At 36.3% G+C, this 14,914-nt stretch overlaps 2 protein-coding genes across 4 annotated transcripts; one reads left to right on the top strand and one right to left on the bottom strand.

The window, feature by feature from the left end:
- The first annotated feature begins 3 nt into the window (after nt 1–3).
- Nucleotides 4–1,427, top strand: LOC138130494 (transmembrane protein 98-like). Of its 3 annotated transcripts, none has more exons than XM_069047000.1 (5): nt 4–231; nt 277–467; nt 516–750; nt 801–1,007; nt 1,055–1,427. In XM_069047000.1, exons 2-5 carry the CDS (start codon nt 313–315, stop codon nt 1,136–1,138), a joined length of 681 nt encoding a protein of 226 aa, XP_068903101.1. In that variant the 5' UTR covers nt 4–231; nt 277–312; the 3' UTR covers nt 1,139–1,427. The 3 variants fall into 3 exon arrangements, with proteins under 3 accessions (XP_068903101.1, XP_068903100.1, XP_068903099.1); XM_069046999.1 differs by having other exon boundaries at nt 5–204; nt 254–467; XM_069046998.1 differs by having other exon boundaries at nt 8–231; nt 312–467.
- Nucleotides 1,428–1,488: 61 nt separating this feature from the next.
- Nucleotides 1,489–14,736, bottom strand: LOC138130484 (ATP-binding cassette sub-family F member 2). The gene is made up of 8 exons (XM_069046982.1): nt 14,607–14,736; nt 13,980–14,356; nt 13,734–13,922; nt 3,615–3,882; nt 3,364–3,562; nt 2,380–2,700; nt 1,923–2,318; nt 1,489–1,871 (listed from the first exon to the last, which is right to left on the bottom strand). Exons 2-8 carry the CDS (start codon nt 14,344–14,346, stop codon nt 1,752–1,754), a joined length of 1,860 nt encoding a protein of 619 aa, XP_068903083.1. The 5' UTR covers nt 14,347–14,356; nt 14,607–14,736; the 3' UTR covers nt 1,489–1,751.
- Nucleotides 14,737–14,914: the final 178 nt, after the last annotated feature.

Raw genomic sequence — 14,914 nt, 5'->3', positions numbered from 1 at the left:
GATTTAACGCTTGACCGCTTATGGAAAACCTCCCACTTTAGAAGTAAAGTTTGATATAAACCACTTATTTCACATTGGAATCATTCGTAAATTTGCCAAAAGTATGTTCCAACCAGATGAACAACAAACTTCTAAAGTTACAAGCAACAGGTCAACACATTGTTATTAACTTTTGATTTTGTGGCGAAATAATTGCGGCAATATGTAAAGAGCGCATAAGAAATTAAATACGTAAGCAAATTATTTATTTCAGCGTTTATTTACACTTTCAATTAGTGCCTCGAGATATTTTCATGTTGACGATTTAACAGCATGGCACCAGAATACACCGAAATGGTCGCGGTGATCGCCTTCGGGGTGTTGTCTGTGATTTTTGTGAGTGCCTTTGTGGTCCTCATCATAATTTGTCGGAGACAAAGACTCTACTACAAGTCCACATACTTGGACAGCCAGAATGAGATGTCTCGGTACATTCTCTCCACACAAATATTCCCTCAATTATCACCTTTTTGTAGCCCTGAAGTAATGTTGATAGAGCCAGAGAAGGCTGAACTTGAACTGGGCGAGGTCCAACTCAACCCAAACCTTGAACAAATCTTAGCCGATGAACAGTGGATTGATGATGCAACAGGCTTAATTCCACATTGCTTGTCAATCCTGAAAACTTGCAGATTTCTGACTGAGCGCTTGACAGCCCTAGCTATGGGCACAACTCAAGCCTCCGGCAGTGGTCTCTGTTTGATAGTTGAGGTAACAGATACACAAAGTGATGGTTATTAATCTAAACCAAATGCTTTTAGAGTGCCAAGAGAATTTCCAGTAGGGTGGATGACATGGTTCGCAGCATGTACCCTCCACTAGACCCCAGACTCCTAGAAGCAAGAGCTGCTGCTTTGTCTTTGGCAGTAAGCCACCTTGCTCTGATTGCCAAGTATGAATGTGGCCAGAGGGACAAGTCTTTTACGTGGATTGATAAATCGCTGGCGGAAATGGATGGGCACATGGTGGTATGTATGGACACTTGTGGTGATTAATGGGAACATTGGATCCGCAGGTCTTGAGGGACGCGGCTGTGACCCAGGAAGCTTCAAGCAAGATCCAAAGTGTGCTCAACTCTAATTACAATACTAGCCTTTAGGACAAGCAAATGAAAATTGGGGATCACGGTCCTTGAAGGATAATGACTGAGCTGATTAGTTCCAAAAATGAAAGTGTAACTTTGATCCCTCAATTTTCGTTAAGATCTAGTGACATAGACTAATTTGTACAAACATGTTATAAAGAGGGCGCTCTACAAAATGCAAACACTTTACGCAAACCCTAAAAGTATACATACATTGTTGGTATTATCTGTTATTCTAGAGTAGAATATAATTGAGTTACTTACGTATTTTACAAGCATAAAAAATAAAGTTTATCGACATGTTTGTTTGTCGTATCAGTGCGCTAACCTAATCGAAAACCTTCAGTGGCAAATAAAACAACAAATCAGGATCAAACTGTTTTAATTGCCTTTTAAATACGCCAAAAGTGGTGACACAGTGTACCCATTGATGATCACTTTAATTCTTCCATTAATAAAGGAAATGTTAGTAAATGCGACTTGCGAAAAAGAATCAACTCTCGATGTAATTATCTAAACAATAAATTAATTTCATCTAAAACCTGTACAAGATCATGTGAACTCCAGTGTTTCTATAATAAAAATAATTTACTATTACGTTAAAAAACTTCTAGAAATGACTGGACAATTATTTTTGTTTCACGCTATCCTTCAAGATCTTAGATTTCAAATGATCCTTATACTCGAGGATAGTACCGTTCCACTTTGTGCAGGTCTCCTTTTCGCACACCCAAATCTCGTTGGCGACCTAAAACACATCTTTGAAACGTCTGCGAAACAAAATTCGACTCGACCCAACCTGACTGATTAGTCTAAAGTCGTGACTAACTAGGACCATTCCACCTTCGAAATCGTTGATGGCTTCGGCTAGAGCGTCGATGGTTTCCATGTCCAAATGATTCGTGGGTTCGTCGAAGAGGAGCAAGTGAGGAGCCTGCCACGCCAACCAGGCGAACACGACTCGGCATCTCTGCCCATCTGACAACTGTCGAATGGGACAGACTTGTTGGCGTCCGGTCAAACCGTACCTGCCGATGATCTTCCTCATTTCCTCTTTCTCTTTCACTTCCGGGAACGACTTCATCATGTACTCGAGAGGCGACAAGTCCAGGTCTAGAAGCTCGTGTAGGTGTTGATGGTATCTGGCGATCCTCAAGTGGGAGTTCTTCCTGATCATGCCTTCGGTGGGCACCAACTGGAAGATGTCAAAAATCATTGCTGACACAAAACCCTTCGCATCTGCATGCGGTACTTACATCACCATAGAGAAGTTTTAATAGAGTACTTTTTCCGGCACCGTTAGGCCCCACGAGGGCCAGTCTCGTGTCGAGATCGATGCCGAATTCCAGATTTCTGTAAATCCACGGGCCGGTGTCGGTATACCGGAAACTAACGTTCTGCACCATAATGACAGGTGGTGGGATGGTTCCACAACTTGGGAAATAGAACGTGACGATTTTATCGCTAACTACTTTTTCGGTTAGACCGGATGCGACCATTTTGGCTAGAGTTTTTTCTTTGGATTGAGCCTGTCTGGCTAGTTTAGCCGAACCGTGACCAAATCTCGCAATGTAGTTCTGAAAAGGAAACGCCATTTTATAACATTCAATCTCTCATTTGACTAAATAAAAATGGTATTATTTCTTTGCTATCAGAAATTTATTCAGTGCCGGTCGTTTAAATTCAATTTCTTTTCCACGATTTTTACAATTCATTGAAATTTGTCGTTTCGGCCTTTCTGAATTTATATCAATTTATAAATTTGCCATCGTAGCGTCCCCGGAGATTTCATATAAAAACACGAAGAATTTCTGAAAGAAAGAGAAAGTTATAAATCGAGAATGTATTTCAGTTTCACGAGAAAGGCTCTACAGCAAGTTGAATTAGTTTTTCAATACAATATAAATTTCAGTTGATTTACATCTGTCTGTAGCTCTAGATCTTTTAGACATTAAAAAAATTAATACAAGAAGTAACGGCTAAACCAATACACAAATCATAAAATACGATTGTTTTATGAGCCCTAGTTACCTAATAGATATTATACTTCTAAATTGATCAATAAGGACTAACGTCATTTTCAAATAGAAATGTTCTGTTTTACACTTTAAAAATATCTGGATGATTCGCAATATTATAGGTCATTATTTACTTGAATATCTTTTCTATTTTGCGTTTAGAAATGCACTCCGCATCAAAGCTACAACTGTTTCTCAATTAATAATTTTACTCAGTTTTACCTTCATATGATTAATCTGATCCTGTTCCCAATTGTATTGTTTCATTTGATTTTCTAACAATTCCATGCGAGTCCGAACGAAAGCGTCGTAGTTGCCTGTGTAATATTTGAGACGTTTCTTGTTGACGTGAATGATGTTCGTGCAGACACCGTTCAGGAAATCTTGAGAGTGAGAAATCAAAACCAGGATCCTCTTGTAGCTGCGATGGGTCAAAATATTGAAAACGAATTTCATCACATTTTAAAACCTACTGTTTGAGTTCGTCTTCCAGCCACACGCATGCGTCAAGATCTAGATGATTTGTGGGTTCGTCGAGAAGTAACAAGTGTGGTTTGACGTAGAGGGCGCGCGCTAGGGCTATCCTCATCCTCCAACCACCGCTGAAGTCCTTGGTCTTCTTGTTTTGCATGTCGCTGGTGAAGCCGAGACCGTGAAGGATGTTGGCTGCGCGGGCTTCGGCAGTGTCGGCTGAAATTTCTTCCAGGCGCTCGTAGATGTCCATGAGCTGTTCTTGGGATTCTACAAGTGCAAAATATAAAATTAAGTGTAAGGAAATTGGTAGTTTACAGTTTACACTATTCTATTCAGACCCTACATTTACAAAAAAAAAAAAAAAACAAAAAAAAAAACATCAATATCTGTATAAATAAGTTTTTATTATACCTGAATCATAATCCCTGTTTTTGACACTAAAATGCGTGCGAAAAAGGGCCTTAAAACACTAAAGCTTTAAGGGTTGCTTAGGTATAGTTTTCCCATTTATAATGTGGTTTTATGGCAGTGCAATTGCAATTATTAGGGGCTGGGGTTGTGGTTTTGGCAATAGTGAACATATTGTAATCTGGTCAGACAACAGACCTTCTTTTACAGTCCTAGGATTTATGGCGGTAGTTGCCTATTGTCGGGGTATTTAACTCCCTGACAACAGGGCTGGTAGTAAAACCAAATTATAAATGGGAAAACTATAACAACAAATGCACCTACATTTTGAACAATGCTAAATAGACATTGATACACGATTTATGATAGCAACGAAACAACAACAATTGATCATTTCTATATCAACGATTAATGACACAGATTACCTCTGAAAAGGTATTTCAGTTTACTTTTTTTGTTATAATTTTCAGATTGTAGTGCAGGTATAATAAAAAATAGCGTATGATACACGTTTATAAGGACCTTTAAAGCACTTGCGACGTTAAAAGCACTCCGCTACGCGTCGTGCTCTTAAACTCGTCGCGCGTGCTTTAAAGGCTTCCTTATAAACTTGTATCATAATATACTATTTTGTTCGACACTGTCAGAATTTGACAATTTTCTCCTGTGGAAACGGATTTTGATAAATGTCACCACTTGTCAAAACGAAACGTCAAGCTAATTTTAAAGATCTTAAGAGATTTGGAGCCTTTAAGGGGCTCGTCGAACAAAAAAACATTGTATTCAACTCGTTCGTGTGTAAATTGAGCCGTTTTTGGCACTCGTGGGTCTTTAAAACGCCCAATTTACACACAAACTCGTTAAATAAACTACTACCGTGTGAGCAACAAGTACTGATTGAGTTGGCAATAAATTCTGGTGATTTTTGGTGACTTTTATGTCATGTTCCAACGAGAAAACCATTTTATTAATAAAAGATTACAAAAACCAAGACGTTTAAATTTGAAATGTATACCAGGTGTCAATATTGTCAATAAAACAAACCGAAATAGGTACAATTCAGTCTTTAAAATTTAATGTAAAATTTTGTTTTGCCAACTGTAACAGTTATTGTTGCTCACCCTGTATTTTAATTAAGATTTCGTAATACAGTTGGCTTAAAAAAACGGGGAATGAAATTTGACCTAATGTGAATTGGAAATTTAATTTGTCAATTTATGTAAATTTGTGTCTGTTTGACAGTAGTATTTTTGACACATATTGTCCATTTACTAAACTCCCGCACTGTCAAAGTGTTTGCAAGTTGCCGCACGGTCGTTCAGAGACTAGTAATTTTTACGTTAACGTTGGTGCAAAAATTAGAAATTTCAAATTTGAAGTTAAGTTTAATAAATTCTGTTTCTTTCATTCAAAATATTACTTACACGAAGTGGCTGCACAAGAAGAAGATATGGAATGTAAAAGAATACTGTTAACGGCCAGAGAGAAGCAGAATATTGTTAATTATTGTTTGGAAAGAGGAGAATTAACTCCATTAATATAACCACACTTTTGTTGTTGACGTTCTTATAACTAGATTTTGTGTACAGGCAACTGAAAAGGTATGTCACCATAGGTACACTCCAAAGAAAATTCAAAATTTTGACACTGACAGTGCGGGAGTTTAATAAACGGATAGTAAAGGGTGTATTTTTAAATTTGGCGTCGAAGTAGGCGTTGGAGAGTCGATGGAGATCGCACCACTCGTGTAAAAGCGTAACATTTAAACAGCTGATCCGTGATCCGTAACCTGTATAGTGCATTCACAATCGACCGTTCAACGCCTACTTCGACGCCAAATTTAAAAAAAACACCCGTTATATGCCGTTCACGATTATTTTAAACACGCAGGAGGACATGATATTTTTTTGTTAGATTGGCGTCAGGTCCTGTCATATGACGTTTCGTTATTAAATATTCGTCTTGTTGTTAATTCGCTAATTGATTCAGTGTAATTCAATTATAACCTAAAATAGATTTATTATGCCAGATCACAATATTACCAACTAAAATGTCAGATTTTCATAGACAGTCCGAATTTGAAACAATCGTGAACGGATAATAAGTGCAGTTTTTTAACCTAAATTTTAATAGGCCGTTTCAAACTATAAAAATTTAATAAAATCTGATAGAACTTTTTCTGACAGTTCCCGTTTTTTTTTTAAGCCAACCGTAATATGGACGTAGAAGTTATAAAGAGCGATCAAATTAATTTGTAATCGAGTTATCGATGAATCCGAAATCGTATGTCGTTACTTGAACTCCACGTTCCAATAAACACAGCTTGAAATACAGGTTAGATCTCGACATATCAATCGGAAAAGACATACGGATTCAAATCCATCGATGACTCGATTACAAATTAATTTGATCGCTCGATATAAATTATCTATCGCCAACTGTTAAAAAGATATTTTTTGTTCGACTGTCAGAATTTGAGAATTTTCTCCTGTGTGAACGGATTTTGATAAACCACCACTTGTCAAAACGAAACGTCAAGCTAATTTAAAAGATTTTAAGCGATTTGGAGCCTTTAAGGGGCTCGTCGAACAAAAAAACGTTGTATTCAACTCGTTCTTGTGTAAATTGGGTTTTTTTTTGGCATGAGTGAGCCAAAAAAAGCCCAATTTACACACGAACTCGTTAAATAAATTACTATTATTTAATCGGTTTGTGAACAAAAAAATTAAACAACTATACTAGGATACATTACTATCCGTTCACTCCCTAGAACAAATTTTACAAAACTGAGTGGAGTAAGTTGTTTTGGGGATAAATCTGTTAAAGTATTACAGCTCATTCGGATAGAACTGCGATGTGGGATGCGCAGGTGGGCAAAAAGGAGAGCGCTAACAGAAGCTGTGAGACAGCGATAGGTTCGGTAGTTGTGCGAAAGTACACTCCAAGCCACAAGTTTGCTTTGGCTCTGTTGAACGCACGAAATGCTGTTTTTTTTACTTTATTGACATTAGCCGGTTGAATAAAAGTGTAACATTATTTTTTATAAAATTAGAACATGACTCTTTTTTTTTTGTCTCCTATTGTACTGTAGGCACGAAGTGACCGCGGCAAGAGCTGGGGCTGCTCGCTGCTCTGTGTTCCCCACCACAAAATCTAACCGAAACGAATGCGCATCCCAACCATAAATCGCACATCTATCCGAATGAGCTGTAATAGAATATTAAACGCTCGTGCGTTCGCACTCGCGTTTAAACATTCTTGCGTGGATAAAATGCTATCTAAAACACTTATACAATAAATAACTATTAATTGTCAAATAGGTGTCCCTTAAAACATTAAGTGAGGTTACTGAGTTTTTCTAATTTGCTGTTTTAACAAAGCTGTTAACGCGTTTTGAATGCGTTAATAAGCTATTTTTGTAATTTGCCTCCATTTTGATTCTCTAATAAGTCTAATAGACATATTAACGAACGCGACGTCATCATCTCCGATGTCATTATAGCCATTAATTCACGGAACATTTTAGGAAAATTTTTAGGTTGGCAAATCTTGATACGGAATTATTTTGTCATGCGTATCAGTTTAAATTAGAAAATGTGTCAAGAACAGGAAGTGTCCAGTGGAAAAATTTGACCGTATTATTAGTAATTTCACGTATTTCAAGGGGCGTACTATCGCGGCCAAAATACTTTGGTCGTCACTTTTTGACACTTCAAATGTAAATCAAGTATTAATGTCAATATACATGACAATTTCAAATTATTCAGTAGTAAAAAATAAGGTTAAACATCCTAAAGTTTGCTTTACAATTGAATGTCATTTATGTCACATTGACGACCAAAGTATTTTGGCCGCGATAGTACATGCAAGATTATCTTGATTATCTTCCATATTCGTGTTTTGTGAGAGAATTTGGATAAAACAAACGGCGACTAGATCAAAATTAAGATTAGATTAAAATTAAGACATTACCAACCGCCACAAAAATCCCTAAATCGACTAAAGTAAACATTTTTGTTTAAAAACGGCTTGAAAATGGCAAATTACAAATTATAAAAAAAACTCGTTTCATAAGACCTCGAAGCACTCATTCTTTAAAATAACTCGTGGCTACGCCACTCGTTTTTTAAACTTGAATTCGTGCTTCAAGACTGGTCTTATGAAACTTGTTTTTTAATATACTATTATAAAACTCCTGTTTTAATATACAAAGTGTCTATAAAAGAACATATATCAAGAGTCCTGTGGAACTGTACGGCTCTATATTTTTTTTGACCGAACTATGTCAAGCCGTTGAAGCCGGCAAATTAGATGTCAAATGACAAATGTCAAATTATTAATTAAATGTTAGCGTCAATTGTGAGTTCGGCGTTTAGGTCGTCTTGCTTGTGATTTTCTTCAACAGTCTTTATCAAAACTAAAACGTTTTTCCGCATAAGTGTGAACTCTGAATATCAAAAACAAGTTACGAATTAGGAAGGTACGACATCATTTATTTTCGTACGTTTACAGTAAGTAATAAGCAATCTTTTCAGTGAACCACAATGGTTTCATCGCTAGAGCAAAACACCTTCATTGTAATGTCATATTACCGAAATGGTACCCTGCAGAATGGAGAGTGGGTTTATTCTGATAAACGCTTGCAAGGAAGAATTTTTCGGTAAATTTCCAAATTATAACATGTGGAAGCAAATTTAATTCCAAATGTTAGAAGGATTGTGGATAGATTTGTGGCAACTAGAGGTATTGAAAAAGGTAAAACTGTAGGAAGACCGCCAGTGTATGACGAAATTGTTGAAGATTTACGCCAACGAATGGAACAAAACTAAAAAAAAATCCCTCAGGAAGTTATCACTTCAGACCACTCTCCACTTGTCAGAAAATTGTTAGAAAAAAAACCCGATTGCATCCTATAGAGGTTGGAGTATGGATTGCTGCCTCACGAAGGAGTTTAATTGCTTTTATTGTAAAAATCAAAGAACCTGTCATTAATGAAGTTACATAATCTCTGTTTTTCTATTTGGTACCACAATATGCGACAAAGCGGCAAAAATCAAATATATTCGAGTTCCACAGGACTCTTGATATATGTTCTTTTATAGACACTCTGTACTGTTGACATTAAATTAACCAAATTTTGGATAAAAAAAAGCTGTCACTTATCAGTGTTTGCCCTACTCTTCTCAATATATTGGGTGATTCAAAATGATTGTGGATAAGTATGGCAACTATGGACGAAAATTTATGTGGCAACTGTGTGAGTGGGGTAGAGTTGTCTTTTGTATGACATTTCATATGCGTGCATTTGATTTTTTTATTTGACAATTTTCAAAATTGCGAGACTCTGAACGCCAACTGCGATGGGACAATCATTTATAATGACCCTGTATTTAAAATGTTCAAATTGTCCACCATTATGATGACCATGCTATGTAACAATAGCTATTCTTTGCTCCAGGCTTAAATCCGGGGGTAAACAGCTTGGAAAGAAATAATGACAAATAATGACGTTTGGGAAAGTTAAAAAAAAAAAAATCGATATGCTTCTATCCTATGAAAAAGTAATAAATAGTAAACAACGTTGCAACACGTATTTCATTTGAATAGTGCCACCTATTAGTACGCAGCGTAAAAGTTGCCGCCACCACTTTCCTGGGCACACTGTATGAAGAGAAATTGATTAATACTGTCGCGAGCAGAAAAACTGGTCATCAAAATCATGCTTTGACGCAATGGAAAATGCTCCATTGTAAAACGGTCGTAAATATAATAACCTATCATTATGTTGTGTGAGATTAACTGTCACTTTTTTTTACCTCTAACAATTCAAAATTTTTTGATACTTCGTTGACATAGGCATAATCAGGGTAGTGGGTGATGAACTCTGTTATCTAATGAAAAACACTTTAATAATTACAGTATTATACAATATTAGACAATTTTTTTTTGTTATAATGAGAGGAAACAGAAGTGCAGGGTTATTATAAATTATTTTCCCATCTCAGTAGGCGTTGGTGACGTAGTTGAATGTGCCGCAAGCCTCATAAATCATAACCAGAGCGCGGACAAAATGCGGGATTTCGAAGTAATTCAGCGCCACAGATTACTCATATAAACAGATAGTGCACTCGGACCTCGAATTGTTTCCAGTTTCAGTGCGCAAGTCTCTGTTTTGGTTCGCACGAATTTAAAAACCTGTTTAGTTGGTTTTGTAAATAAATATGATAAAGAAGAATTTTCCCTTAGATTATTCTCTAAAACTGTATGTCCACATGAGAATTTATTATGCATTAAAATATTACAACTGCAACATAAATTGCCCAACACTTAAAAACAGAAAGTTATTGAATGTATCGCATTTGTGACTTTGTGCTACGGCTGCTTGGATAAGTCGTTATTACCACACTCATTTACAGTCATTTGGGTTGCGTAATGTAGTTCATTACAGCACTGGTTTCACTACGTAACGCATTTTTATTTAGAAGCAAACAGACAAAATTTATTGAAATACAACAATACAAAAGAAAAGCTAGGTAGGTCATGTAAGTACTTATTGTAAATACATAACACAGTCCTTGCATTTTGTTCGCCCAGTGGCCCAGTAGCCGGTATCGACTTCGTTTCGGTCTTCAATCTCTGGACTTGGTACAAAAAGACTTACTTCCACTTTTAATGATATCATCTACTACTCTCTTTTGGGTTACTCGTACAAGAGACCACTTTGTAATACACGTCATACTGGAAAAACGACGCAAACTGCAGTGACATCTCCAGAGACGCTCGTCTCTTGCACTCCAGGTCGTCCTCCAAACAGGATCACACACGTTTCCATTCCAGGTTCTGGTACTTTTCTCACTTGACGTCGGGGTAACCCCAATGTACATTTTTCGAAGTCACTTCACTTCCAAGAGCCACGATAAGGCGTAAACGACCCGGTTCTCAATTATGAAAAATTTAAAACAACGCGTTGTTTACAAACAGAATTAGCTGGTTGTCCTGGTATTGAGCAAATTGTTTCAATCTTGTTGCTTTGATTTTGAATTAAAACGATTGAAACTGACATTTAACAATTATCAAAATATATTTTTGTAAATGTCAAATTTGACGTTTTTGCCAAAAATTGATTTTTTTAATTAATAATTCGCAGCCGTAGATAAAATGTTGTACATAACACGTGGGCTAAAGCATATTACAGGAAACTCGTGTGTTACAGATGATCTCGGGCTAAGGCCCTCGTCATCTGCAATCTTCACACTCGAGTCCTGTAATATTGCTTTTATCCCACTAATTATGTAAATAACTATTCCAGGTTCCGCATTATTATCGGAAATTTTCGCATTGTAAATTAAAAATGTTATTTAATAAAAATATTCAATCTTAATATAATAGTTATAATTGACTATAGTGAAATTTTTTTAATAAACAATTGTCAGTGTCAAAATGAAGTAAAAAACCATACTGTACCACCCTAAAATTTGGACATATGGACCAGCTGTATAACAATTTGACACCAAATCATGGTTAAGGTTATGTTCACTTCACTTCCCGTACCTTTCTTCCGTGAATTCATTTTCAAAACAAATTTAATGAGAAATCAGGAGAAACCTTTTCGAATTTGAAATAAACTCTCGCTCGTTGGGGCGCAGGCTCAGTTACATACAAAAATGTTGACACTCAATGTGACCAATCGTATTATCATGAAAATCACAGTTTGGCTCATACCAACAAGACGTTTTGACAATTGTTTATTAAAAAAATTCAACATAATATCTTTAGAACCCAAGCCTAATAATAACTTACAATTAATTGGTATAAATAAAACTGTGGTTTAAATTCACTACAACAAAATTTAAACTTATTTCATGCCACAATTAAGTCTGTATGGGTTAGCCTGTTTCCATTTTGATTGTTTTATTTAGAATAATTGATTTGTTTGAATTGTATTCCTTTTTTATTATTTTTTCTTTCTGAAAAATATATTACGTTAATATTTTATTCTGGTTTTATTTTCTGTATCATTTTTATGGACATAACATCAATAGAATTGCTTTATTTACAATTTTAGAATTCCGCGTCGATGGGGTCACATTTTAAATTCGCGCGAACCAAACGAAAGCTACTGCGGCAAGAATCTTGAACCGCTACAATCAATGCATTGCTGGTCAAGTGCACTATCTGCTTATATGAGTAATCTGTGTCACCGCAGAGCTAAAGTCAAAACGAAACATGACAGGGCGGAGCTTAGGATGCGCGCTCTCCAATTTACCGCTGACAGGGGCGTATCATACAGTCCTCAGTTTAGGGGCAAAAACTTAACCAACATTCAATTTTCTTCATCTAATGAAAGAAATTCTACACCGAGGTCATCTACTTTTGTTGTAGAACCTCTAATAGAATAATAAAAACTATCTGCATCTTCAGAACATTCCCCTAACACCCTCTATAGCGTAAACAAAAGAAAATTTTTGACTCCGCCACTGTCATATACGTAAGCTGGATTCAACTGATCTACCTACATTCGTCTTCTGCGCAAACCACGTGATGTCATGTTTCGTTTTGACTTAACCTCTACGGCGGTCCACTTTACCGAGTCCAGTGCCGCGCCGTACTAGTTTGGCGTTTACTACACTCCGCACAACTGTGTTCCAGCACACCCCCAAAAAAAATTAAAGATTTTTATCTCAGAATAGAGTAAAAACCTTCTGAGATGATGCGATAATTTTTATGTCAACCAATCTCTCACTGGACAAACTATACTAAATATGCCAGAAAAACTCAATAAAAATTTTAAGTACTGAAAGAAGGAAACTGGAGGATTACACAATAGGTGTTTTACTAAATCGCTCGAATTCTGATAAAAAACGTTATATTGTGAATTTCTTCTGAAATTTAAAAATAAAAAAGGGACTTTATATGAATTTATTCTAATTTTACTATAATTCTGTAATTCTTCTGTAATACATTTTTGAATAAAATTTCTTCTCATCTGTAGGTATTGAAACTGATAATTTCTCTTGTGGCAAGATTTACCTAAAGAAAGTGAAAGTGTACATTAAGATGCTGTCAACTGGTAAATATCGATAAAAAGTAGAACAAAAAACATTTATGTAATTCTTTAACCGTCTCTATTATTCATTAATACAATTTCGGTTGGTTTTAAATCTTGAAAACAATTTAAAAATACCGAATATTATAATAAATTGAAGATGAGTAATAAGATTTTTTTTTAAATTTCACTCGCTTTCCGAATAAAAATTCCAAAGTATGTATTGTAACAAATACGTATAATACAGGGTTATTATAAAAGATTGTCGTAGTTAGCGTTGAAAGCCCACACAAATTTTGGATGTGCCGCCAACCTCGCAACGTTAGACAAACTAGTAGACAGATTTCCACTACCGCCAGTATCGCCACCTATCGGCGATACGAGTACGAGTCTCACTCATGTTATGAGGCTTGCGGCACACACATAAGAACCCATCAAAGTTAGTTTGTATTAAAATAATTTTTCTTTAGTAACAATAATATACCTATGTTTTCTTTGTAAACTTATAAAGTTCATAGTTCTGACGTGTATGTCGTGTTAAAGTTATAGCAAAATAAAGGATAATATAAAAAAGGAATTATCATTACTTGATAGAAATACATAAATCCGGTCTCGATGCTATGCTTTCTTTTATGTTGTAAAAATATTTCAACATACAACTTACCATCATCCTCACATGCCACCAACCCCTCAGCTAATTTCTCTAACCTCACCCTCTCCTCATCAACTTCCATAACACACTGCAATGCCGTTTTATCAGACGCCGGCATCTCCCTAGTCAAATGAAAAATATCAATATGTTCAGGTATCGGAACCTCCCTGTTGCCTAATACTGCCAAAATAGTCGACTTTCCTGTCAACAAACACTCAACCTGCATTTAAATTTTCTTACGTGAAAAAATCAACTTACCGCTCCCGTTGAGCCCCAACAAGCCATACCTTCTCCCACAGTTCAACTCGAGCATCGCATCTTGCAACATCTCACATCCGTGGAAAGTGATGGAGAAATTAGCAATTTTAATATCTCGCGACTTGGGGTGGACGGCCAAAGACCCGGTGCAGGCTCTAGCTTCGGCGTTCAACCGTGCATCGGCTTCTAGCTTGGCGCAGAGCGCTTCCTCAGCACTCAACTCGATTGAGCCATTCTGCGATGTCGAGTCCCCGTTCTGGGACGAATTCTGCTCGTCGGCTTTGCTTGGATTTTTCTTGCCTGCTTGACGTGCCTTCGCAGCCCCTTTCTTACGTTGTTGTTCGCGTTTTTTGGCGTCGGATGGCATGTTGGTTAACCTACCGCGAAAAACTGAAGTGAACGATGTGTTGACAATTTAACAGATTAGTTGATTTCACTGTTTTTTAATAACTTTCGAATTGTACGCTCGACTAAACATGAATCTATGGGAACAGCCGAAGAAATTCAGTGAATATCGTCCGTAAGGTCATTGGGCGAGTGCCGCACTGGCATCTTTATGAAAAATGATGATTATAAAAAACACGTGTTTTTGCGTAAACTTAGACGTAAATTTTTCGTTTTACTTACGGGAAAAGTAATTCAAAGAGAGGTTTTTTTAATTAACACAAATTTCACGTGCAGCCGCTCACTAAATAGACAGCCGGAAAGAACTTAGGGACTTTACGTTTTTGATTCTAGGGACTTTTTTAATCAAAGTTTTTTAGTTTTATTCCATGACGTATTTATTAACAATTAAATTTCAAGCATATTTTAACAAAATATTTTTTTTCTATATTTCGTATCTGAATAAATTCTACAATTTAAGCAAATGCACGAGTGTGCTACGTACAAACAAACCTCACTTTTACGGGGTAGTAGTTACCATTACATTAAAA

The sequence above is a fragment of the Tenebrio molitor genome, chromosome 5, assembly GCF_963966145.1.
Source record: "Tenebrio molitor chromosome 5, icTenMoli1.1, whole genome shotgun sequence".
Taxonomy (NCBI): Eukaryota; Metazoa; Arthropoda; class Insecta; order Coleoptera; family Tenebrionidae; genus Tenebrio; species Tenebrio molitor.
This window is presented reverse-complemented; position numbering and strand designations above follow the sequence as displayed.